Raw genomic sequence first — 24,910 nt, forward strand, 5'->3', positions numbered from 1 at the left:
ACAGAGGTAAAGAATGGATTAAGCAGTTCTATTTTCTCCCAGCTATCCATCATCTCCTTGCCATCTTCTCCCATTAATGGATCAATAATCACTTCACTTTTTGCTTGTTTCTTACATGTTGAAATATTTTATTATTATTATTGACACTTATTGCAAGTCTTAGTTCATCCTAAACCTTAGCTTTCCTGATCCTTATCATCCTTACAGATTCAAGCTATTCAATGGTATTCTGTTTTAGTTATGTGACCCTCTTTCCATTTTTTATATTTGTCTGTTTTGTCTCTCAGTTTATTAGATAATTCTATCTAATACTAGTTTCATCTGAATTCCATCTCTTCAACTTTTGTTAGTTTTGTTTCTTTTGAACAATTTAAATCTTTCAAATAATATGTTCCAGTCATGGGTTTTATCCCACCACGTTTCAGTAATGGCAACAATATCATACCTGCTTTCATGTACTAGGACTTCTGGTTCACCCTACCTGTTCCTCATACTTTAAATGTTAATGTATAAGCATCTGAGTCCTTCTTGATGACCCTAAATTTGCTTCACATATTTCTATGCTTTGTATGTGGATTCCTCTTCTTTCACACTACACAATATTTTGAGATTTATGCTTGGGATTAGGTCCTAAACATTGGTCTCCCTCCCCTTCCAGATTTAGTTTAAAGTCCTTTAGATAAGCTGAGCCACTTGTTTTCCAAAAACGTTCTTCCTAGTTCTTGTAAGGTGTAGCCTATCATCTGCCAAAAACTCTTCATATAAGTAATTTAATCATGATCTAAGAATCTAAAGATTATGTCCCTGGTCCTTCCCACAAATCATAAACTCTCTTACATTTATGAGATGCCATGTTTGAGGCATCTCTTTTGTTTTCATATAGGCTGACTGGAGAACTGCTATCCTTATTGGCGGCAGCAGGAACAGTGACCTCATTCACTCAAATATATTAGTTAGTCATATGTTGTTCCCAAAGGGAATTCCTCCAATGAGTGGTTTGATATTCTCAGTGAATGGCTCAATGTAAGTTTGAGATGCTTGTGGCACTCACATGATGGACAAGTGTTCTTATAAAACAGCTTGTATGCATAGAAGATTAGCATGTCAAAATGAGCTGAGTCCCCCTTTCTACCATCCATTATTCTGGAAAGTCTGGACCAACAGTTAGGAGTGGAGTGTTTAAATCTATTCATCTCATCCATGCTTGCTGCAGAAGTCCCAAGACTAGATGCATCATGAAAGCAAAGATGTGGGAGTTCAGTCATTGTCAGCCTTCAAGATGATCCCTTCTGCATCTTATGTGCTGCCTTGTTTCTTCCTTACTTTGCATCTTTCCTTACTTTGCATCTTTCCTTACTTTGCATCTTTCTTACTGCTCCATCTTTCGGCTGTCATTAGCAACGGGGGGAGGGGGGAATTGGAAGGGAAGAAAGCTGGAGGTGTTACATTCCTGTACATGGGAAGGAGGAGGGGGAGTATAAATTCCTCTTTTTAAGTTTCTATTTCCTTGCCTACTTTTTCTATCCTCTGTGCAGCTGCCAAGTTTTATCAAAATATGTCAAGGTCAACGGACAGAGGCCTCATCACCACCTGAAGATGCCCACATGATCACATGCAGAACTTTTAATTGAACTCTGGGGGGTGGGAACAATTCCATCCTTTTGTATATGTGATCTGCGCGCCAAAATCTTTAGATTCAGAATCTTCTCTGTAGCTTCCACTTTGAAATTTAGTAAAAGAAAACCTTTGCTCTAACCATTGGAGTCTGAGTGTTTCTTTCTTGGATTTTGAATGGAGCACAGACTGACAGGCATTTGAATTCTTTACTTCCTTTTAAGGCCAGTGCTGTAGCCATCTACAAATTATACAGTAACAAAAAGCTTCATGATCTGATTTCTGCAAATCAGGTTGTTATAACACAACAGCTGCTTGGTTTCCAAGCTAATTATTTCCCATATATAGAGACTACTGAGAAAGCCATTGTTACTGTTGGAACACAAGTAGTGGCTAACAGTACAATGATATGTCTGTTTAGTTTAAGCAATTTCCATTGAGTTACTACTAGGCTTTACAACTAAGCAAATGGGCATAGGATTGCTACTTAAGAAACAGAATGGAAGGTTCCTTCCTATCACTTCACTCCATGTTTTTATTGCATCCACTCCAGTTGGAATAATAGAAGCCGAGGCTGTGGTGCTACATCATAGATTGATGATGCCAGCAAGAGCTTCAAAGCCTTCCAAAAAACCTCGTCCCTATCCAAATTAATGTCAGTTACCCTAGATGGGTTTTTTTTTCTTATGAACTAAATTTGCCTCATTGTCCCCAGCGCCTCGCTGCAAAGGGAAATAAGAATATACTAAACAATGCCATCATCAAACAAAGAGCACAGTCAAGTGTTTAGCAGTTAATGTGATAGAAGCAATTTCCTCTGGCTAATTAAAAAGCTTGGGTGTGTTTCTATATTGACTGTGACATTTTGATATTTTTCTTCCTTTACCAGTGAGGTAGAATCATGAAAGGCAACCTCTTCTGTCTTATTGTTTACGGATGACTGCACATGCAGGAACTTAATATTCTCAAATGCTTATTAAAGTTAATCCTTATTGTACTAAATGATTTCTAAAATAAAGAGAACTTACATATATTTGCATATCTCCTAAATATAGAGACAAAGCCTTTTTGGCTTAGCAAGCTTTTTTTCTGTATCACTTTTACAGCCTCAGCCATGCATTTGAGCTGTTCAGTTTAGGTTGAAAATAAAGCTCCACCACACTTCATGTACAAACTGGCAAGTTAAATAATACAAAGATATAGAAATTTCAATTCCACTTATTCCATATCCTAGCAAACAGCCTTCACAATATGCTATCTGATCTCTCTCTTACACTGGCATTTTCACACACAAGAATACTTAATGAGTAGAAGGCTTCTTACTTAATTCCAAAGATCTTCCTTCCTTCTAGTGATGCTATATTTTATACTGGTAGTCTTCCATAATGACCATTCATTGAGCAACTGTTTGAAATTATGATAGAACTGAAAAAGTGACTTATGACCAGTGGTGGGATTCAGCCAGTTCGCACCACTTTGGGAGAACCGGTTGTTAAGTTTCTGAGCAGTTTGATGAACTGGTTGTTGGAAGAAATCATTAGGGCAGAGAAACGGTTGTTAAATTATTTGACTCCCACCACTGCTTATGACCAAACCTCATACTTACAATTGTCACAGCATGCTGAAATCACGTTATTGTGATTTGGGCAGGGGTAGGATTCAACTGGTGTAACAACCGGTTTGGTGAGCGCGCGCGCATCATTTGAAAACTCAGCTTTTCAGCTCCAATACTTACCTTCTACAGCAGCCCGGTGAGTAAAACAGCTGATGTGCAGCAATCCACTGTGCCGCATGAATCAGCTGAGCTGCAAAACACGGAAATAAAGGACAGACTAGGACAGGGGCGAGTGGATGGAGCCAAATGATCACCGAAATTACCAGTTCACTCGAACCGATCTGAACTGGTAGAATCCCACCACTGGATTCGCAGGCTTGGCAACTGTCCCACATTTACATTTGGATTCCCAAAATTCTGAGCTTTCACTTCAAAAAAGCATATTTCTAAACTTCATAGCTGCCAAAAATACCTTTAAGAGATGAGTTGTTATCATTCCATTTGCATCTGAATCTGGATGGGGAATTGTGTGTGCAAGCACATCTTACCATATGAAGCTCCCTTGCATCCTTAACAAATTGAGAGATATGAACAAGGACTGCAAAGGCAGAATTGCTCAGTTTCCAAAGAGCCACAAATAGAAAGACAGAGATAGAAACAACTAGTCGTAAACTGATTTAGCTTTAATAGTTTGAAATCCTGGAATATTTGTATGTTATGCTATGTAAAAGAAAATATGCATGTAAAAATACTGCACGTATGCATATAAGAAGTGGAATGCTGAAAAAAGTGAGCTGTGGAGAATGGCATTGTTAGTTAAAGTCAAAGCTACCCCTAAGAAAACTGTGCAAAGAAGAAACACAACTTCTCGGACTTTTATTGGGGCCTAAATGGATTGTCTGTTAGAAAAAAATACTATGGCAAGATGTAATATAAGCTATGAATTAAAAATAGGAATTCCCAAGATCCACCTGAAAGGTCTCCTTATGAGGAGGAAATACAAACACAGCACTGATACTTTACGTTAACTAAGGCTTAAGTCCACTTTGTGCAATGCATTTGTTTAATCAACATCTAAGTGAATATTTAGCAAAATAAAATGTCCTTGCAAAGACAATAACATCAAGAGATTTCATCAGAGAGGAGGAATTATAGTGGCTGCATACAATATATGAAGGCAAATGCATATTGATTGTAGGAACGTGTACAAATAATGTTGCCATTGTGCCATTTAACTTGGAAATTTTTTCCATTGAATTCAATAGAATATACTCCCAAAGTAAGGTGCTCAGTATTGCAATCGGAGTGAGTTGGTCAAAGAGGAAACAGATGTCAAAGAAGAGTTTGAGGAGATTGGTGAATCCCATTTGAAAATTCTCTCTCTCTCTCTCTCCCCTCCCTCCAGTTGCTCCTCCTGAGAGTCTGCAAGTGGCTGCAGTCAGAGACCAATCAATTGACCTAGAATGGGATGGCCCAATGGCTGTGACTGAATATGTCATTTCCTACCAGCCAGCTGTACCAGGGGGCCTGCAGCTCCAGCAGCGGGTGCCAGGTGACTGGAGCACTGTCACTCTGAAGGAGTTGGAGCCAGGCTTGACATACAACATCAGCATCTATGCTGTTATCAGTGAAGTGCTCAGTGCCCCTGTTGGAGTCAAGGTAGCCACCCGTAAGTATTTTCTACTTACTCTGCACCGTGAATTGCTATTTCAGGTTTGACAATTGAGAGAAGTTTTTTAAAAAGAGATTTTAAGGCCATCCCCTTTCATATGTTTAAAAAAAGTTGAAGATTAAAACAGAAAAATGTCTTTGTTTGAAGGTGATTGGTTGCAAATATGATGCAATCCTGTGGAATGATTGTTGAGGAAAACTGCTTCCTCTGTAGCAAAGGAGAAATTGTTCTGTTTTCCTTTGAGAGAATGAAATACATTCTAGGCTATTCTGTTTATTAATTATAGCTGAAGATTATAATAACATTTAGTGATTTGAAATCAGTTTTAACATGTTTTAACTAAATCAATATGGAAAAAAATTCATTCAGGAAACACGTCTGTAAGAATACCAAAGAAATTAAAAGAGCTTGGTAAAAACACCAGTAAAGCAGAGGTGGGGTGCTACCGGCTCGACCTGGTTCTATAGAACCTGTAGCTGCAAAGAGCAGCTGACACCGAACCGGTTCGATGTTTGGCCCTCCTGCTTGCCCAGGCTCTAGGCTGTCCTTTATTCCCTGCTTTTCCCTCCTTGGCTGTTTTGTGCAGCACAGCTGAGGTTGAAAAAAACAGGAAACAAGAGGATTTTCAAACGCTGCGTACCCGAGCGCAGAGCTTGTCAGCTGTCCAGACAGCACAGCTGATGATTTCTTGCAAACGCTGCACACACGATTGTCCGCAGTTCGGAAAACCAGCAAATCGCTCCATTGGCTGGCCCCTCCCCTCCCCACCCACTCACTCCTTACTTGGCATGCGAGCCATCCAACTTGCCTGGTTTGATAAGTTGCTATTTTTTCCTTCCCCACTCCCCCCCAATCATCAGCTGTTCTGCTCTGCCCGGAGATTTAGATTAGCTAGAAAGCAGGAAATTCTTGGATTTCTTGCTTTCTAGCTAATCTAAAAGCAGAGCCGAACCTTCCTTAGGACTGAAGCTTTTCAGCGCAGACTCAGGTAGCTGATTGCAGATAGATAGATCTCTAAGTTAATCTGTGATTCTGTGAGCAACTCAATCTGCCTGCCTGCTTTGCCTGCTTTGGGGTAAAAGTTGCTCTTTTTTAAATAAAAAATTCAACATTTACATACATAGTGTGTTGTGAATTAATTTTGCTTGCTTGCTAGCAAATTTTATGAGTTTGCTTGCAAGCAAATTTTATGTGACAGACTCAGGTAGTCGATTGCAGATAGATAGATCTCTAAGTGAATCTGTGATTCTGTGAGCAACTCAATCTGCCTGTCTGCTTTACCTACTTTTGGATAAAAGTTGCTCTTTTTTTAAATAAAAAATCAATATTTACATAAATATTTGTAATATTTACATACAAGCCTTGCCCACTCAGTCACATGACCACCAAGCCACACCCACAAATTAGGCCATACCCACAGAACTGGTTGTTAAGAAATTTGAATCCCACCCCTGTAGTAAAATCAATCATCTCAGTGATTATTGGGTCCCTGGATTTCCAAATTTTTACATCACATTTCCAAATATCCTCAGAATTTTGTTTTTCTTCCCTTATTACAACTGCTTGCCCAAGTTCCTTGCTATATATCGCTTGGTAGATGTGTTGATGTGTTGGATCTGGTCCCATAAAATCTGCCAAAGATATATTGTATGACAGGACTGAGTCTACTGAATATACTGGAAAAATTGGTTTCACAAATTCTTTGGTTCCAGAAAATATTCATGAATCCTTGCTCATGCTGAGTATTTATATGTATCCTCATAAAATGATTTATTTAAATTCAAGTGGAACCTGGACAGTACAAACTTGGAACAGTCATGCTCTACCTATTAAAGTGGACTAATTGAGATATTTTGCTGCCTGACCAAAAATGATAGCTTACAGAACCCAACCAAGCTGACAATGGCAACAAAGCTTTTACTCTTTTCTGCAGCTGACAGCAGCAATCTAAGGTAGGATGGCCAAACCGGACTAGGCTACTGGATGCACATAGCTTTGTCCTCCAAGTCTTCTGCTGATGTTGTTCCCTAACCCTCACATTTGATAGCTGAAACATCTACCAGTCTCCCTAATGATAGGCTGACTTTGCGTAGTGTTTGCAGGACAGATTATGCTCTGATTCCAATCAACCAGTTAAATCCACACTAATATTAATTCATGTCACAGAACTGCAATACTTGCTTTGAATATAAAAAAGGCCCTTTTGAGTGGTGGGGAGGAATGTGGAACAAATATAAGCTTCAGAATGCCAGGTCACAGACTGAGTCAGTCAGACTGAGTCACAGTCTGAGACATTCTGTGAAGTTACACTATGTGAGGTATCCATTGAGTCCTTCTCCAATTTATAATAAACTTGGGTTTTTTGTCCTACCTGTAGCAACAGTATGACTTCAGGGGTATCCCACAGTAGGCAGTGTGAATCCAAGGAAGTAACACCCAACAGAATAAGCCAGAACTCTTATATGGCTAGCTACCTTGGGAAGAGTATGGAGTTAATATCTCCAGGAATTTTCTATGCAACAAACCTCATTATAGGTTTATGAATAGGTGGTTTGTTTCCTTTGGGCCCCTGAGCTTCATGAAGACAAAACAGCAGAATTCCGTGCAAGTAACGAATTCTTCCATTTGGAGGAAAAATAGTTATACTGATATCCAAAAGGGGGAGCTAAGAAATGCAAATAGTATTAGCAAACCAATCTGTATCTTAGCAGAGAGGCATCACATTATAAAACACAAATCAAGGTATGGCACACATTCAAGGTTGTATTTATCAGGATTAACGGAAAAGTTTCAGCTCTGAGAGCCAATGGTGATATTCATGTGATTTTCAAAATCATTGAAATCCAAGTCCCATTACAATCTTTTCATCCCCCAGGCATACTGAGTTAGTAATTTTAAAAGTCAATCAGTTGTTGGAAATCTACTGGAAACAACATTAGCATCCTTGCATAATTAGGTCTGTTTCATCTCAGATCATAACTGCTCACAAATTTTGGTTTACAGTGGTGCTTGGGAATTAAAGGCAGAGGGGGTATTCAGCAGGTTCTGACTGGTTCTACAGAACCGGTAGCAGAAATTTTGAGTAGTTAGGAGAACCAGCAAATATCACCTCTGACTGGAGATTTTACAGTATCCTTCCCCTGCCACGCCCACCAAGCCACGCCAGGGTAACCTGGCCTGCTTGTATGAGTATGGTAGCAGCTTGAATTAGAGGAACTGAAGTTTTCACATCACAAAGATAAGCTCAGTCACCTTTGCTGTCAGCACATCAAGTGCCTGCTAAAGATGTGGTTTGGGGGTAATTAAAAAGTTGGCAGCCCTTAGCTAACACATATTTTAAAATTATGCCATTGTAAGGAAAGAGAGATGATTTAAGATAATTGTGAATCAGTTGATCTTAAATATCATGATGAAATTCATTTTTCAGTGAGTGAACTACAAGGGAAGTAGTGCACACACATACACATAGACACAGCTTTATTGGTGCTACCCACAGCATTCACAAAAGCCTTTCCGATATGTTTTTCTCGCTGAGTTTCTTATATTAAAACAATAGGCTAGAGAAAAATGTCTCAACTTGACATCTATTCAATTCACTTGATTAAAACCAAATAGCTTCCATTCCTACAAATAGATTAACACTTTCCAGCTATGATATCATAAAGATACAACTGAAAATTTAGAAGTATGAATTACAGGCGATTGCAGCTTTGAGCTGACAATTAAGAATATTCTGAGCTTTCAGTCAGGAAGGGCTGTGGCACTCTGCCAAATGGATTTGTCATTAGCAAAGCCAGGCTCCTTGTGTATTCATGAAAACCTGCTACTACTGATGAAACAAGCACAGCTTGGAAAGAAACATATGGAGATTAGTTAGCCTCTTTCGCCTTCATTATCTTGATTATGCAACTAACTTTTGCATTAGTGCATCACTGACCCATAGAGTTTTTTCGGAATATCATTGTGGACATAATTAATCTTCTACAAATATCCTTGATTCATGCTGAAGTATTGCCCCTAGGGAAAAATCTCCCTACCGTTCACAAAACTGTTCCATTTTCAATAACTTGGATTCTTTTAAATAGTAGAGTTCTTTCAAGAAGTAGATGCTTTGTCTTCTTATTTTCACCAGTCCCCCTCTGGGACTATGAGTACTCAGTATAAGGGTTCTAATTGTTTTATTGAAGCAGGATGTCTCCAGTTATGTACTTTGGACAATGGAAACTAGACATTTGAGTATGTAGTGAGGAGCTAAAGGAGGAGCTAAACCTGAGCTAAAGAAAGGTTGTATTCCCAATCTCTATCTTCATCTCTGTATTTCAGAACTCTCTACTCCACGAGGACTGCAGTTCAAAACTATCACAGAGACTACTGTGGAGATGGAATGGGAACCCTTCTCCTTCCCCTTTGATGGCTGGGAGATCAGTTTCATCCCCAAGGTAGCTGTCTTGTCTTTGGAGATGTCCTTTCATCAGAAGTAGTTGTTACCACATGTGGAGAAATCTCATGTTATGATGTCTTTGGTACACAGGCTGGGAAAACATATATGTGTGCAGTACTAGAAGGAAGATTTTAAAAAATTAGAAAAAAATGAACAAAGACCTAGGAAAAACTTTAATTTTAATATGCAATTTATTGAGGGTGGGCATACATTAGCAGGAAAAGAGAATCCTTATTCAACTTACATTCAGTTGACATTGAAATAGTTAAAGCTTTCAAGGTTCAGCAGTAACATTTAAGCTTGAACACAGGTTCAAAGGGGCATTTAGAGAACAGATTAGAAAGTGATAGAGAGGCCATGATCCCTATCAGAGAAAATGTTACTGAACTGGTAGAAGTGAGAGATTTTCCAGACTTCAATTCAGGTGGTGGATGCCTTAATGTTTTTCTCTGCCTGCATGCAGATGGGATATTGCTCAGGGACAGCCTATCATTAAGGAGAAAAAACCACTTACAATGAGATGTTGAAAATCACTAGAGTTATGTCTTATCTAGTTGCAATCTGTTCATGACCATAAGGATGTTTTTGCCAAAGTAACATCCAAAATTCCTAGGAAATTGGATTCCACTTTTAATGGTTCTAATAGTAGAATTTAGAGTTAAATTTCTGATTGAAGGGGAAATACCTGCTTGAAAGAGAAATTGGAAAAAAGAAATCTACTGAATCTGCATACAAGAGGTATAAAGCTTAATTCTTCATAGGCCAGTATAGGCAAGTTGCTGGGGAAAAGAGACTGAGGGACACTAAACCATCAAACTGAAGACACCTAGTTGCAACAGAAAGTTTCATCGAGTAGTGATTCTTAGTAATATTAATTGGAAGCAAAATTTTGGTCTTGTAGTTCTTAGTGTCACTGGGATTTTCTTGATTATCATCTTGGAATTTCCCTTTATTGGTATCTTTATTAAATATATTCCTTTTCCACTGATGTCTGTATTATCAATTTTTTCACACTTTCCTGAATTACAGCAGAAATTTGACTTGGTTGTTTGTTAATAGATCCTTCTTTCTAGAATTCTCCTCAATAGAGCTAGCCTTTGGACATGATTAATACAGTAGAGCATCCAGTGTCCAGCTCTCTTTTTTTCTTCACATGACCACATAGGATATTGCTTGTTTTACACCCTTCCCTGGACCAGTTAGAGTCTTAAAGAGATAGGCAATAGCGTTTGAATTGAAATACTTGATTGACAAAGAGTGAGTCAAAGTCGGTGCTTTGCAAATCAACCAAAGGCAGAAGATATAAAAAGCAGCAAGTAGTGGAAGAAGCTGACATGCATAAAGCAGGCCATCTTTTGCTGATGTCACACTATAGAGTGAAGATCACAGGATTGATGTTCTGGTTGTAATTTGCTGCTAAGTGTAGTTATAAACCCTCTTCTCTGTGAAAAAGGCAGCAGCATTTTTGATGATTACACTATTAATGCATAGTATAGTGAAAGCCAGAATTACTCTGCTTTCTAATTCATAATATTTTTGCAAAGAAAGAACTATACGTATCACTATGTATAATTATTTTATACCACTACATTGTCAGTCATAGCTGAATGATATACTTTGAATTAAATTGAATAGTTTAAGTGGCCAACTGTGATTAGATATACAAGGATTTTTTCACACAAATATGTTATGAAAAGATTGAACCTGCAGCTTACCAGCCACTAGTGTGCGGGAACTTACAGAACAGGTGGTACTTTTATTTCTTTAATGGTTTGCTATATCATTTTAATGAAATCATATTTAAAATATCTAATAAATGTTATATGGTAACAATGTTCTCCTGCCTCGATTCTGTTTCATGGATTCAAACTAATTTATAGAAATTGTTTTAGTATCTGCTTCTCTAACTGTCTTCACAATTTAAGTATTAAGTTTGGATAACAAAACTAATAAAAATTATTCATGTAAATCTCAGTTTATGGAGGATTGGAAATACTAACTATCACTTTTGTATGTTTTAAAAAGATTACCTATTTTTAAATATTAGTGGAGGCAGGAAAACATTGAGCACATAAGCATGATGCAGGAAATACTGAAAATTCTGCCGCATATATATTGCATTTAATATAATAGCATCAACATACCTACAGCAATTTATTTATCAATCTCAGGGACAGTAATGCATTCTCAAACACAGACAAAGTATCAGCAAAAGATTTCTCAGTTTCACAAAAGATTATCCATTTTCTCAATCTTCTATTTTTCCTTCCCTCTCTCTTTTCCTTTCTTTTTCACACACACATAGGCTTCCTTACTGTTTCTACTATATATTCCTCCATCCTGCATATATATTTGTCCCAGAGATAGGCAATTTGGTCCAACTCTAAGTAAAGGCTCACTTTTTTATTTATTAAAATTGGGGACAATTGTTTTTCCCCCTCAAAATTGAAAGAAAATTCATTCTTATTTATTAGCAAAAGTATATAATTTCCTATACATATTTGTCCACTTTTTAGATTTATTCATAGGGGTCATATATGCTCTTTTGTGTTTTGAAAAGTGAGGTAAGAACACTGAAAGGTTTTCGTTGCCATACATTATTAGAATTTATATTACTGCAGACTGCCATTTCATGCTACAAAAAAACCCATTCACTGCACTACAGTAAATTCACTATAGCTCCCAATTTGCTGAGGTATAGAAGTTTTTTCTTTCTTTGCAGAAAAGAGAAGTAAATTTTAGGGCATAGCAACATGATGTTCAGTAATGCCCAAGGAGACAATTCAAAGTTTATTCAAAGTTTATTCAACTTTGACTCAGTTTTTTTAAATGTCTGTAGGACAATGAAGGGGGTGTGATTGCTCAACTTCCCAGTAGTATGACAACCTTCAATCAGACGGGCCTGAAACCAGGTGAAGAGTACACAGTCAATGTTGTAGCTCTCAAGGAACAAGCCCGAAGTTCACCCACTTCAGCCAGTGTTTCAACCTGTAAGTAACCCTATCCAACTTTTTTATGTAAACTTGTGAGTTAATATCAGCCTTCTTTCTTGGTGGAATAAGACCATTTAAAAAGTCATTTGCTTCAAGAAGAACCATCATGTTTACGAACAATATACTTCTAAATAATAAATGCAATGATAGAGGAGACTTTTGCTTTCTCCTTTGTGCTCTATTTGTAGAACACAAGAAACACCTGTATGAGCATTGTTGGAACTGTTTTACTGGAATGGATAGATCAACAATAAGGTTAATCAGATTCTCATCTAGGAAGCAAAGATTTAATTTGTCTAGAAATGTTCTTTGTCATCTTACTACATATCTTCACTTAGCAAAATCTATTTTGGGGAGTGGGGGAGAAAACTATGCAAATAGCTTCAACACAGGATACATCAACAAGGCTAATAATAAAGAATTAATGAACTTTAGATCCACGCAAAAATATATATGCCAACTACTGCACAGCACAAGGAGGTCTTCCTTTAAAGAAAAGAGAACATGCTAAATATTAATTCGCAATCCTGATGAACAACTTGGTTATCCTTTCATCATGTGAGCAAGTGCATACAGACATTTATTGCACACAAACATTTTTTCTCTTTACAGATAAAGCAGAACTGCTTACAGGATGTAGCTTACCAATGACACCTATAGGCCACGTGAAGCAATTATCCATTTCAACTGGTTTAAGAGACTTAGATGCCTAATGGTCTGTAAGCAAGGCCATCCCTTGCTGTGATGATAGAAGAGCTGCTAGAGTAATCACTGGTCTCATTCTCTTTATTTTATTTTGGGTTTTGACCCTGGCTTATGAATAAGAATAAAGGAGCTTAAAGTATGCTTGGTGTCAAGACAAAGCCAGCAACATGTCAGCAGGAGTTGACAGGACCTTTCAGGGACACTGTACAACTTGAGTGGAAAAAAAAGACTCATAGAAATCAAGATAAGAAAGCGTGGGGAATTAGCAAAACTAAGACAAAATTAGATGAAATTTTATTAGGATCTGAGGAGAAGATAAAAAAATTTATCAAGTTTTATTGGAATTTAAATTGGAAGAAGAAAAAGTAATGGAAACAATGGTGGTATGGATGAAAAATTTCAGCTATAGCATTAATTTAGACATTGGCAAAAACTTTGGAAAAGAAATTAAAAAATTATTTTAGCTATACCATTCAAGGAAAATCTGTATAAATTATTTCATAAATGGCATATACCTCCATCAAGATTGGCAACAATAAATCCAAATCTTTCTCCCATATGCTGGAAATGTAATAAAGAAAAAGGAACTTATCACTTATGGTGGAGTTGCAAAGAGGCCCAAAAATATTGGCAAAATTCATACAACTGGATAGAAGAAATGTGTGGAATGAAAATAGAACATAGACCAGAGTTCTTTCTGCTAGGGATCAATACGAGGAAATATGATAAGGAAAATATATATTTAATAATCCATGTAATAACTGCAGCAAGATTAGCGTATGCACAGAATTGGAAAAGCAAAGATATCCCAAATTAATTTGAAATATTGAGGAAAATCATGAGATGCACAGAAATGGATAAACTAACAAAGGAGCTAAAAAATAAGGAGGATTCGGATTATTATAAAACATGGGACAAATTTTATGGTTGGCTAGAGATGAGGAAGATTCATGCAAATAAGGAATGATTGTATGTATATTTAATGTATATGGAATGAAATTATGTAATATTATTATTGGATTTAGCAAAGTAACGACAAAGATTGATATTAGGAAGACTGTACCGGGGTCAACATTTTTATTGTAATTTCTGTTTGTGTTTGTTTAATAAAGGAAAATTATTTTAAAAAGAAAGAAAGAAACCAATTTTTTTAGAGGAATGCCTCAGATATCTATCTCAGTGTCTTTAGTGTTAGAGTTAGTCAGGATTACAACCTTAAATGAAATGCACAGCTTCTCTACATGAGTTGCTTTTCAAATTGTATCTTCAGTTTGAAAAGATTCTAATCCGAAACCAGTGGTTTATGCAGTGGTATGAGTAATTCTGCTATGTCTATATTCTTAGAGGGAAATAAAGATAGTGGAATGAATCTAAATTATTTATTTTTATTTATTTATTTATTTGTGCCCCATCTTTATTATTTTTACAAGCAATCCAAGACACTGAATGTGTCCAACACATCTTCTTCCTCCTATTTTCCCTACAACACGGGTGTCAAACTCTCCATGTCACATTGCCACCACATGACATTTTGCGATGTTTTTCCCATTCGTGGAGCTGGGGTGGGCATGGCCTGCACATGATGCATTTGGCCCGTGGGTCGCTAGTTTGACACTCCTGCCCTACAGCAACAATCCGAGATGGATTGGGTGAGAGAGAATGACTGGCCCAAAGTCACTCAGTTGGTTTTCATGGATTTGAACTCACAGTCTCCTGCTTTCTAGCCTGGTGCCTTAACCGCTAGACCAAACTGGTACTTTCTATATATAAGTTGACTTCCTTATTTATATGTGAAATTCTAAGTATAGTTCTAATGGATGAATCTAACAAATATTTGGTGTCATTTGCCTCAACCTCAATCTACACGGAGTTTTTAAAAACCCTTTGTAACTATTAGAGGACTGTAACAATTTCACAAGGAATTCTTTCTTAACTTCCTTGTCTTTACCTTCCTGGCTTCTGGCACCTTTGGCCACTGTTTTTCCTTCTGTTTCATATACAAATAACACCTAAAAGTCCTTAGTTTTTAAGTAAGTTCCTTTGCTAATAAGAAGCCATGGTTCTCAGCAATATTCTACTTCTGCATTTATACATTGTGAAACACCACAGTGAATATATGCAGACTTTCTTTGGGTAAGGATATGGTACTAAGCATCAATCCAATCAATTTCCCTGCTTACTTTAAAGGCAATTTTCTGTTCCTATGAAGATTTTTGAATAAAAATCCGAATAGTAATAAAAATAAAATAAATCTATCTGGATATACATTCTCTGAACCATTTAAACACAAAAGTAAAAATGTGCAAGAATGTCACTGCTCTTTTTTTCTTTTTTGTGAGGTTCCTCTGGAAATAAACTTGTCAATGAATATAGATTACTTCTTCTAATATTCAAATCCCCTTTTTTCAATTGTAATTTATATATACATACATGCACACACAGTAGTTTTAAAAACTAATACATATTAATAAAAGAATAGAAGTAGGAAAGAAAGAAAGAAAGAAAGAAAGAAAGAAAGAAAGAAAGAAAGAAAGAAAGAAAGAAAGAGAAAAAAAAGATAAAAATAGAAGAAACTTCTGATTTCCTTTGAGGCATGTATAAGTACAATTACAAAATTATCTCTTACTCTATGATTATCACAAACAGTATTGGTAATAGCTTTTCTGTTCTTTTCTTTCTAATCGTCAAAACCACAAATTATAAATGCATTTTTATGTTTCATACAAAATGTTTACAAGGGGTTTCCACTAAGCCATAAATGTAGATACTTTTTGTCCCTTCTTTTGATCAAAGCAATTAATTTCTTACTTTCTATTTGTTCATGTACTTACTGTCTCCAGTAATTGATGGGCCAACCCAGATTTTGGTTCGTGATGTCTCTGACACTGTGGCCTTTGTTGAATGGTCTCCACCCCGGGCTAAAGTGGACTATATTCTACTGAAATATGGCCTAGAGAATGAGGAAGGGGGAAAGTCCACTTTCCGATTGCAGCCTCCACTGAGGCAGTATTCCATGCAAGCTTTACGACCTGGCTCGCCATATGAAGTCTCTATCTCTGCTGTCCGTGGTGCTAATGAGAGCGATGCTGCAATCACCCACTTTGTAACAGGTAAGACCAAGCATTCGTTGAATATTTCATTGCCGCAACACTGGCCCTATGCTTTCTTCCTCAGTACAGTAGAGGAAGAGCCATAGCTCAGTGTTACGGTATATTCTTTTTACATTTAGAAGAATCTGGGGGGAAATGCTAGCATTTCTACCTAAAAAAATATTTCAGCTTGTCAAAATCAACCTCTGTGTGAGATCTTGGAAAACTATCTATTGAAATAAATAGATTAAAATAATATAAATATGTCCTTTGGAAGGTAGGCTGTCACAAGATAGGACTAATGCTCCAAAGCTTTTGTCTGAAAGAAGCAGTGTGAAACAGCATTCCAGGTTTTCTTCCCTTTTAAGCAAAAGCAGTTTGCTTTCTTACATGAAATTACTTGCTTAATTTAATAGCTCACTTAAATTACTTGTTTTGCAAGTACATTTGCAAGAAAAGTGAGAATATTTTGCCTGAATTCTAACTTTCACCTCTACTCAACTTTAAACCTCTCTCTGTGTGTGTACAAGTAATGATACAAGCTTAACATTTGTTAATTTCAATTTTATCCCTGCCTACTCTTAATTCTAGGTTCAAAAAGAACTTACAATATTAATGGCAATTGGGTTTGGTTCAGTTGATGATCATTTGAGAATTATAATTTTCGAGTTTGTTTCTTTTCTCATTTTTTGACTTCAGTAAGGATCCTCTTCCTTTTCCTGAAAAAGCTAATGAGCAAACATTGCCTGATCCTTGTAAAGATCACTAGCCTGTTTCTGGATTGGAACCAATCATCCATCTTAACATATTGTCTAAATCTACATTTCTGCCAGCTTTCAACTCCATTTCCAAATTTCTTCTTTCCAGAGCTCTTCATTGAACATTTTAAAGACTACCTCGTTTGCCAACCCATCTGCAGCCTTCTCTTTCTTCTATGGGAATCTAATTGAACCTTTGCTCTTACCAGAAAAGTGAGCACAGTTTGTTCAGTTTGGAGTCTGCATCAATGAATGGCTCCATAAAGAGCCAATGAGAAACTGTAGGCAAAAGCAGGCTCAGCTCACAGGCATGTGGCATCATTTTTCTATAGGCATGCTAAGTACTTTGGCACTCACTGAATAACCTCCTTTTGGTCTTCCCTCTTTCATCATAGCAACAGAGAAATACCATCCTGCCAACCTTTGCAGTTAGAAAAATAATGTGAAATTAAAAATAATTCATTCCAAAAGAAACCAGCTCCCAAAGCAAGCATGGGGGAGAGAGGGTGAGGATAGAATATTGGGTGGAAGGAGAAGCATTACACTGGGCACTCTGACCAACCTCATAATGAATGTATTGTACATTCTAGTATCATATTCAAGAACTTAGAACAGTTTTCTTTTAGTCAACACCACAGTCAGCTAGCAAGTTTAATTTACAACTCCATAAAGGAGGAAATGGAAAGCAGAGCTTGGAACTGTTTTATAGCTTAGATATTGCCTGTCATAAAGATTTCAGATGGATACTAGAGCTTTGTATCATCTCTATGATAATATTGTGCTGACTGTACTTAAGAGAAAGGGGGATGTGCATCTATCGATTTGCTGAGTTTTTCATTCCTAGACTTTCTTTGGTGAGATGTCATAATCAAAACAATAAATAAAGCAGCAAAACCAGTGCATGATGTATTTGCTACTCTTGCTTCACACGGTGCAGAATGTTCTTATTTTGTTTTTAGTACCCAGAATGTGGCATGGCAACCCTCAGAATGTTAGGGAAGGATACCACAAAGTGATGCATTCAGGTCAATTATTCTTCCACAAGGATGGCTGTGATTAATTTCTTTCAAAGATAGCTACAACTCTTCCAGACCACTAACTTTTCCATCACCAAAGTACAGTGAATCCAATTTAAAATATACCTGAGATTGAGCCAACCTTTTTTTTTAATCCATGACTATTTTTAGATTTATCTGGATATCAGGATGTTTCAAGCGTACAATATGTTTTCAAATCAAAGTTCACAGAGAACTGCTGATCAATGAGCACTTGCACTTCTTGGTCAATAACAGTGCATAAAGAACTGTCAAATAACCAATGCTTGTATATTAGCTAGCAATTGAATGTCTTGTTGATCCCCTCTTAGATGCAGGCCTAAATGCAAATCCTTTTCTCTTCTTCCACATTTTGTTTTAAAAATGCTAGTTTTTCCACATGCTTCTGTACATAGCAAAACTCCATTGCCTTTTAACTTCTAACTTGGCATTCTAGCATTTTTATATTTTGGCTCTTTATCAATTCATGGCAGCATGCTGCTATGACTGGATCCTATGATTTGGGAGGTGGGACAAGCCAGGAGGTACAAGGTGGTAAGAAGCTGCTATTTTTGAAACATTTTGTTCCTTGAGGGGATGTTTTTCTCTCCACAGACTAAAAGTAATAACACTGAAATGCACTGATAATCCTTATAATAATTCCTTATAATTGTAAATCTCTGACTATGTCACTGATCAACGGGAAACTCATACCACACCAACTTCAACAGGACGACCTCCACATCTTAACTCACTTTTCTTAAAATTACTGAAGATCCTTCTTTTGGTGTAGATTAAGACAAATCAGCAGAACTACAACCTCACTGAAGTCAACGTTTAACCTCTGCTACTTTTAATAAAATGAAATGCTACCGAAACATATCCCAACATACTCCAGTCCATATCATCTTAGGTATAAATCTCACACAGAAATGTTTCCCCCTAGGTGCCTGGATGTAGAATTTCACCTGTAATTTTAATCCAACCACTGTTTTCTGTACATCTTTAAAGCCTCCTGACTCTTTATTCCTGATTATATTTCTCTTCTTTCTGCTATTTGAAATTCAGATTGGGCTCAACATTATACAGTTCTGATACTGACCCTGAATATCATTTACTGAGGTTCCAGGAATACTTGTCAGCTTGACAATGAAAATGTGCACATATGAAAAGGAACCAAACCTACACAAATATTTATGTATGCAATTTGCATTTGGTTTTTCTGCCTAGTTAGGTGATAATTGGGGCATATCCTGCAGCAATTTGTAATTGCTTGTTTGTGAGTCAACAATCTAATTTGGGACTGCCACTTGTGTAAAACCACAGTTTGTTTTTTGTGTGCATAAGTGGGCAGGCTAATGACATTATTTGAGGCCAGAAAAAGGGTAATTGGATCAAACAGTTTAAGAACCACTGTTATAGGCAAAGCATGCTTGGCTGACGCTTTTCAACCAGGTGCATATTTAAATGTGAAATGTCATTGTTTGAGGTCCCTCATGTATTCATGTGAGATAGAAGGGCATACCTCTGTGTTAAGAGAGTCCTAAGCCAAACAATAGTATTTCTTTTTAAAATGTTAAAATGCAAACGTGGGAGCCACTATCTGTCCCAGCAGATAGTCCTGGACCAAAGAAACTAAAGGGAAGATTCAGCTTAATGCAGCCTCATATATAGCATTTTGCTCCTTTTAAATGTAACAGAAAGAAGAAAACTCAGTGAGATAAGAATGCTGTTCTCATCAGCACATTCAGATTCAATTTCTAAATTTAAACGCTCAGAAAGATTTCTTGTTGCCTAAGACTGTACAGAATCAATTCTAATAACAGAGTCCTTTATTTCATAAAATTAAAGTAGGCTTTAATTTGAAGCAAACTGATTTCATTTTAAACTCGGACTCCCTGGATTTTCCATATATGGCTTCATTTTAAATGATTTTGACATCAACTGAAATATATCTGTATCTCTACATAAATTAAGTTATTGGCTGAACAATGTTCTCCAAATTCTAATGAGACAAGATCATGAAATTATTTGCATGCTTTAATGTGTTACACAATTACATAGTTCTTAGTGTTACCATTGTTGATATTTTATAATTAGCAATTCCTTTCGGCTTTATGGTTCAAATTCTCTCTTCCTGGAGTAATAGCATGAAAATAAATAACCTGCCCACCTGAATTGCTTTTGAAATGTGTTTCCAAACATATTTTAATATGTATGAGATATATTTGGTATGATTGTAAAGGAACTGTATCGTTTGCTTTCTTTTTCTAATGCAGAAATTGATGCTCCGAAGAATTTACGTGTACTCTCCCGGACATCAGACAGCCTACATCTTGAATGGGACAATAGTGAGGCAGAAGTGGAAAACTTCAAAGTGGTATACAGCACCCTGGCTGGTGAGCAGTACCATGAAGTTTTGGTGCCACGCAATGCAGGTGCCACATCCAAGGCCACCCTCACTGGTAAGCCTTTGGACAAGTTGCAAGGACATTTTCTTTTTATTACAGAGACTCCAGTGGAAAAAAACCTCATGATTGCTTTTAAGTGCAAACATGCATGTGTTGCAGTATAATCCCTTCATTCTAGAACAGGGGTGTCAAACTTGCGGCCTGCGGGACAGATGCATCATATGCTGCCCATGGACACACCCAGTTTAACAAGGGGGGGGGAGTCATGATAGGTCACAGGACAACACAAGTTTGATACCCCTGTTCTAGAAAACTAGTATTTCATTTGATTAAATTGTTAGGTTTATATCCTACTTTTCTTCTAGGAACATAAGGAAGTATACTGTATATTGCATTTCTTGATTTAATTATAAGCCAAGGGTAACAATTAGAGAACGAGAGAGAATGACTAGACCAAAAGTACCCAGAGAGCTGAGATTAGGATTCAGTCGGCCTTTCAAGTCTTATCCAACAGATCAACCATTTATATCTGAACTTTATTGTTATTATAATGGCCTCAGAATGTGAAAGGCAGTTTGGGGTGAAAGCCCACTGGTATTCTTATTGCCTTTGCAAAATAATGCCACTTTAAAGATTAGCACAGCATTTGGATGCTAGTCAACCTCCACACTTTTTATATTTTAAAATAAACTACTATTACACAACTCTTCTAAGGCTACAAAAGCCCCAGAAGGAAATAAAAAACAAAAAAAATACTGTAGCATAATATTTTAATAGGAATGACTACCTTAAGATGTTCTTTCTGTATTGTGTTCAATCTGTAGTGGCTCTTTTGTGCCTCAAAATCTTCATGAAGTTACCACAGCTTATTCAAAAGTTGAGAAAGTGTCTCCCTTTAACAAAGTTTTTTAAAAGAAGTATTTTCAATTGATCAGTTTATTTGTAAACGCCTTGGCTCTCCCAAAGGCTCTTGTTTTTCTACTTTACCTTGGTCTCTTTAGTAAAACAGGTTTTCTTCTGTGCACCCTGAAGCAGAAAACGGTACTACTGTTTCTCACTTCTTTCCAGTTTTTCTTCCAAATATAGCTTTTGAAGCATAGATGAGTCTAAGAACATGAGATAGATTTTCTTTAATGCCTCCTTAAATCAAGGATGTGAATTTAACCTATTGGGCGGATTTTAAAATTTATTTTGTCTATCTCTGCTTCTTTTCCTGCACAAATGTAGCATTTTCAATATACCCCAGTCTCTATACCTGTACTTGAAACATCCAAGTAGTTTTAATGTGTTGCTGCCTTAAACAGATTTTTAATGATAATTAACATCCATTTGTTGAAATTAAGATTTGTGGTAGAGATGTCTCATAACCAATGAAACTTCTTATTCTATGCCATTACAGTATCATCTAAATATTTATGAACTAGATGATCTGTGCCATATCCCCAGCATCAAGAGCCCACCCTTCAATCCATTGCTTTTGTTAATCCATCTGCTGCCTAAGAAATGCTCTGGGAAATTAAGGGTACAGGTGAGGGGAATGGTACATAGGTACACCACTGACAAGGTTGAAGGGGGAGCATTTCAAGATTCCAGATTGTGTCTCTATTGGGCAATTACCTTTTTCATTCACAGAACTGCACCAAGGGTCCAGGTAGCATCTTCTTGTAGCCCTCTTATGTTTTCCACATTCCTTTTCTTGTCTTACCCTAGAAAAGCTTTTTTTTAAAAAAAGCTTGGCCTTTTGATTGATAGCATGACAAGCTTATTTGTCTGGAAATAGCTGCGATGGGAGGCCTACCACATACCTGAATAACTTCAGTTGAAATCAATAGGACTTCAAATGAAATCAATAGGACACTTGACTTTGAATTGTAGCTAGGGAAAAGGATGGATATGTTGTTCTTGTTCTCATTAAAATACCCTTGAACATCTCCTCCTTCTAGTGGTTAGACTAATGGCCATCTATTCCAACAAACCCCAAGAATAACTCCCCTGATCAACAGCCTCCCAAGCAGGGCAGGATGATAACAGCCCTCCCATGTTTTTAGCTTCTACCTTCTACACTGAAAAATATACAGCCTCCAAACAGGGAGGGGTAGGTAGTGTACTCTGTTCGGTACAATCCTTGCCTAAAAGAAGCAGCACTCTTGTAATGGATTAAGTTGCTCAACCTTTGCTCTGGGGCCTAGCAAAATATACCTTAATGAGAAAATATTTTCATTTATAACAGAATTATAATTTCTTTTTTAAGTGACAGAGATTCCCACAAATAGGATTTGTATCCAATGCACAAATGAGAATACTCAAAATGGGGCTGGAAGAGTGAAGGGGCACATACTTTTTCAGACATTTAGGGTATGTTTCAAAAAGAAGTCACAGATGAGGCTTAATATACAGGTTCATCAAAGGGAAAAATATTTTGCTTTGAGTTCAAAGGAACCTATCTTAAAATACCTGTCTGCACTGTTACAGAACATATCTTTAAAAGCATCCTAAATGTTCCTTATTTGTTTTAGAATAAAAACTTGAAATGTTTTGTATATTCTGGACATTGAGAATAATAGAAATATGGAATATGGTATCAATGCCAATGTTTTCCACAACATTTGGTGGGGTAGGGCTTGTCCATATTGGCTGAAAATTGCATAAATTCTGGCATAATTTTTTTTCAAAGGAGGAAAACCACCATAAAACCATGTTCCTCATTCCCACTTCTGCAATCAGCCAGTGGGCTGCCAGTGAATTGCAACTGCTTAGAGATCAAAGAAGGCCAAGATAGTAGCATCACTTCTATCCAAGCTCTGCCAAAGGACATCATTAAGCATAAGTAATGTCCTTTCCATATCATGTTCCAACCTGAAATGTATTCAGATACATCTTATGTACCTTACATACTTTTTACATATACATAAAAACTCACTCAGCTTTTAACAAAAATGCTGTGTGTATGTGTGTGTGTGTGTGCACTCACATTGAAGCAAATCCATCCGTATTAAAGCCCAACATCCCCAAAGCAAAAAATCTTTTAAAACTGCAATAGCTTGTCTTCTTAGGAGTCAGCAGGGACCTGAAGCAGCAAGCAATCTTCTCTTATTTATTTATTTAGAGAATTTATATGGCCACCAACTCACTTTCAGTGTCTCTAAGTGGTTTAGAAAAACTAATATATCTCTTTTAAGATCTTGGCTGTGGTTTGCTTGTCGCTCCACCTCATCCATAGAGTTCAATTCAGCATCCGCCCAGTCTGTCTCCTGATCAACTTGATAACTGGGACCCACCAATATCATTACTATGTGGGAAGGTGAGTGGAACAAGGGAGAAGGTTGGGTTGGGGGGGACAGGTGAGGACTATCACCGATTCTCACAGCAGTTACAAAGTTTACTAGAGAGATCTGTAAGCAAACCAGATGGGTTTCTATACAGTGTGAACAACATACACACCTTCATAGATAATCTTTTCCATGAGTTAGGTGACATGAACTAGCAATTTATCCTGATATGATTCATTCCAGTGAGCCAGTGATTGCCTATGTGTTACACAGGCAAGTTTGTGCTTAAGGGACATCATTTATTCCTCACCATCAATCTTACCTGAATGCTGGTAGCAGCAGGCAAAGGCTAGTAGTCTGGAGGTCTAAGTAAGAGTGCTAACCCTTAGTCTTTGTTCAGCAGCAAGAAGAGAACATCCAGCCAAGAAGCTTTGTCCTATAGAAGGTGAATTGCTCCAACAATTCGTCATTTCTCTGTCAATGAAGAATCTCAGTCATCCAGGTAGAGTTGCCTGAAAGTTGACTCATGGCAACTGGACTTTTTTTCTTCTTGGTTCAAAATATTTCACTGCATCTCTCCAATTAGGTTCTTCAGACTGACTGAAGAAGCTACTTAGACGAGCTGTGAAACATTACAAACCAACAAGAACATAAGTCCAGTTGCCATGATTCAATTCCAGACATTGTTTCCCTGACAAACATATTTTAAGGATGCTGGTTAATGGGTTCAGTTCAGTAACCATTTTTTTTTTAAATGGTAAAATTCTAAGAGATAATCTTCAAACTACAACTACTTGAAATAATAGCAAATTGAATTGATTCCTGAGCAAAACAAATTCTCAAGACACATTTTGTTTTCAGAATGTAATGTTCACATTAGTTCTTTTGAGCTCAAAGTAACTTGTACTCAAATTGTATTGCATACACTTTGTTTAATGTGCATTGGCCATGCTCTCTTTACTCAAATTTTACAGAATATGCAGATAATATTACCATCTTTATGCTTTTAGATTTTGATTTCTCAATAATTGTACCATATGTTCCTCATGCAGAAAATCCAATTTTTAAAGAAGAAAGTCTGTTGGTGTAGATAATATTTTTTAAAAACTATTTTCTCTTTTCAAGGTTCCTCCTGCTGCTTTTGGCCTGATTAATTACCTCTTCTCTCCACTGTAACTAATGTGATTGGTCCCTAATTATTTTCAAATGTTTCTTTAAAATAGAGGTGGGAGGTGGAGGAAAAACATTCAATTCTTTGTTTCTTCATTGTATTTCCCCCCACCCCCCAAATTTCTCAAAATAAGTGCAGCAGGAAGCCCTGCTACTTGTTGTGAAACAACAAAGGAAATCATGCTTTGAACTGCAGTTT

General features: G+C 37.0%; 1 protein-coding gene and 1 long non-coding RNA gene across 5 annotated transcripts in view; one reads left to right on the forward strand and one right to left on the reverse strand.

Annotated features, from left to right (window-relative positions):
• TNR (tenascin R) overlaps positions 1 to 24,910 on the forward strand; it is a 497,168-nt gene that overhangs the window by 411,369 nt on the left and 60,889 nt on the right. For all 3 annotated transcript variants that reach the window (XM_087930476.1, XM_026703463.2, XM_087930477.1), the window contains 5 exons: positions 4,575 to 4,838; positions 9,165 to 9,280; positions 12,122 to 12,272; positions 15,821 to 16,090; positions 20,141 to 20,326. In XM_087930476.1, coding sequence (XP_087786602.1) covers positions 4,575 to 4,838; positions 9,165 to 9,280; positions 12,122 to 12,272; positions 15,821 to 16,090; positions 20,141 to 20,326 — 987 coding nt within the window. The remainder of the gene's footprint in view (positions 1 to 4,574; positions 4,839 to 9,164; positions 9,281 to 12,121; positions 12,273 to 15,820; positions 16,091 to 20,140; positions 20,327 to 24,910) is intronic.
• The window catches only part of LOC148126236 (uncharacterized), a 38,537-nt gene continuing 16,976 nt past the window's right edge, over positions 3,350 to 24,910 (reverse strand). For both annotated transcript variants that reach the window (XR_015743023.1, XR_015743022.1), the window contains one exon: positions 3,350 to 3,419. This is a non-coding gene — a long non-coding RNA (uncharacterized LOC148126236). The remainder of the gene's footprint in view (positions 3,420 to 24,910) is intronic.

This window comes from Pseudonaja textilis, chromosome 3, assembly GCF_049901715.1.
Source record: "Pseudonaja textilis isolate UNSWEBS1 chromosome 3, rPseTex1.2, whole genome shotgun sequence".
Classification (NCBI taxonomy): domain Eukaryota; kingdom Metazoa; phylum Chordata; class Lepidosauria; order Squamata; family Elapidae; genus Pseudonaja; species Pseudonaja textilis.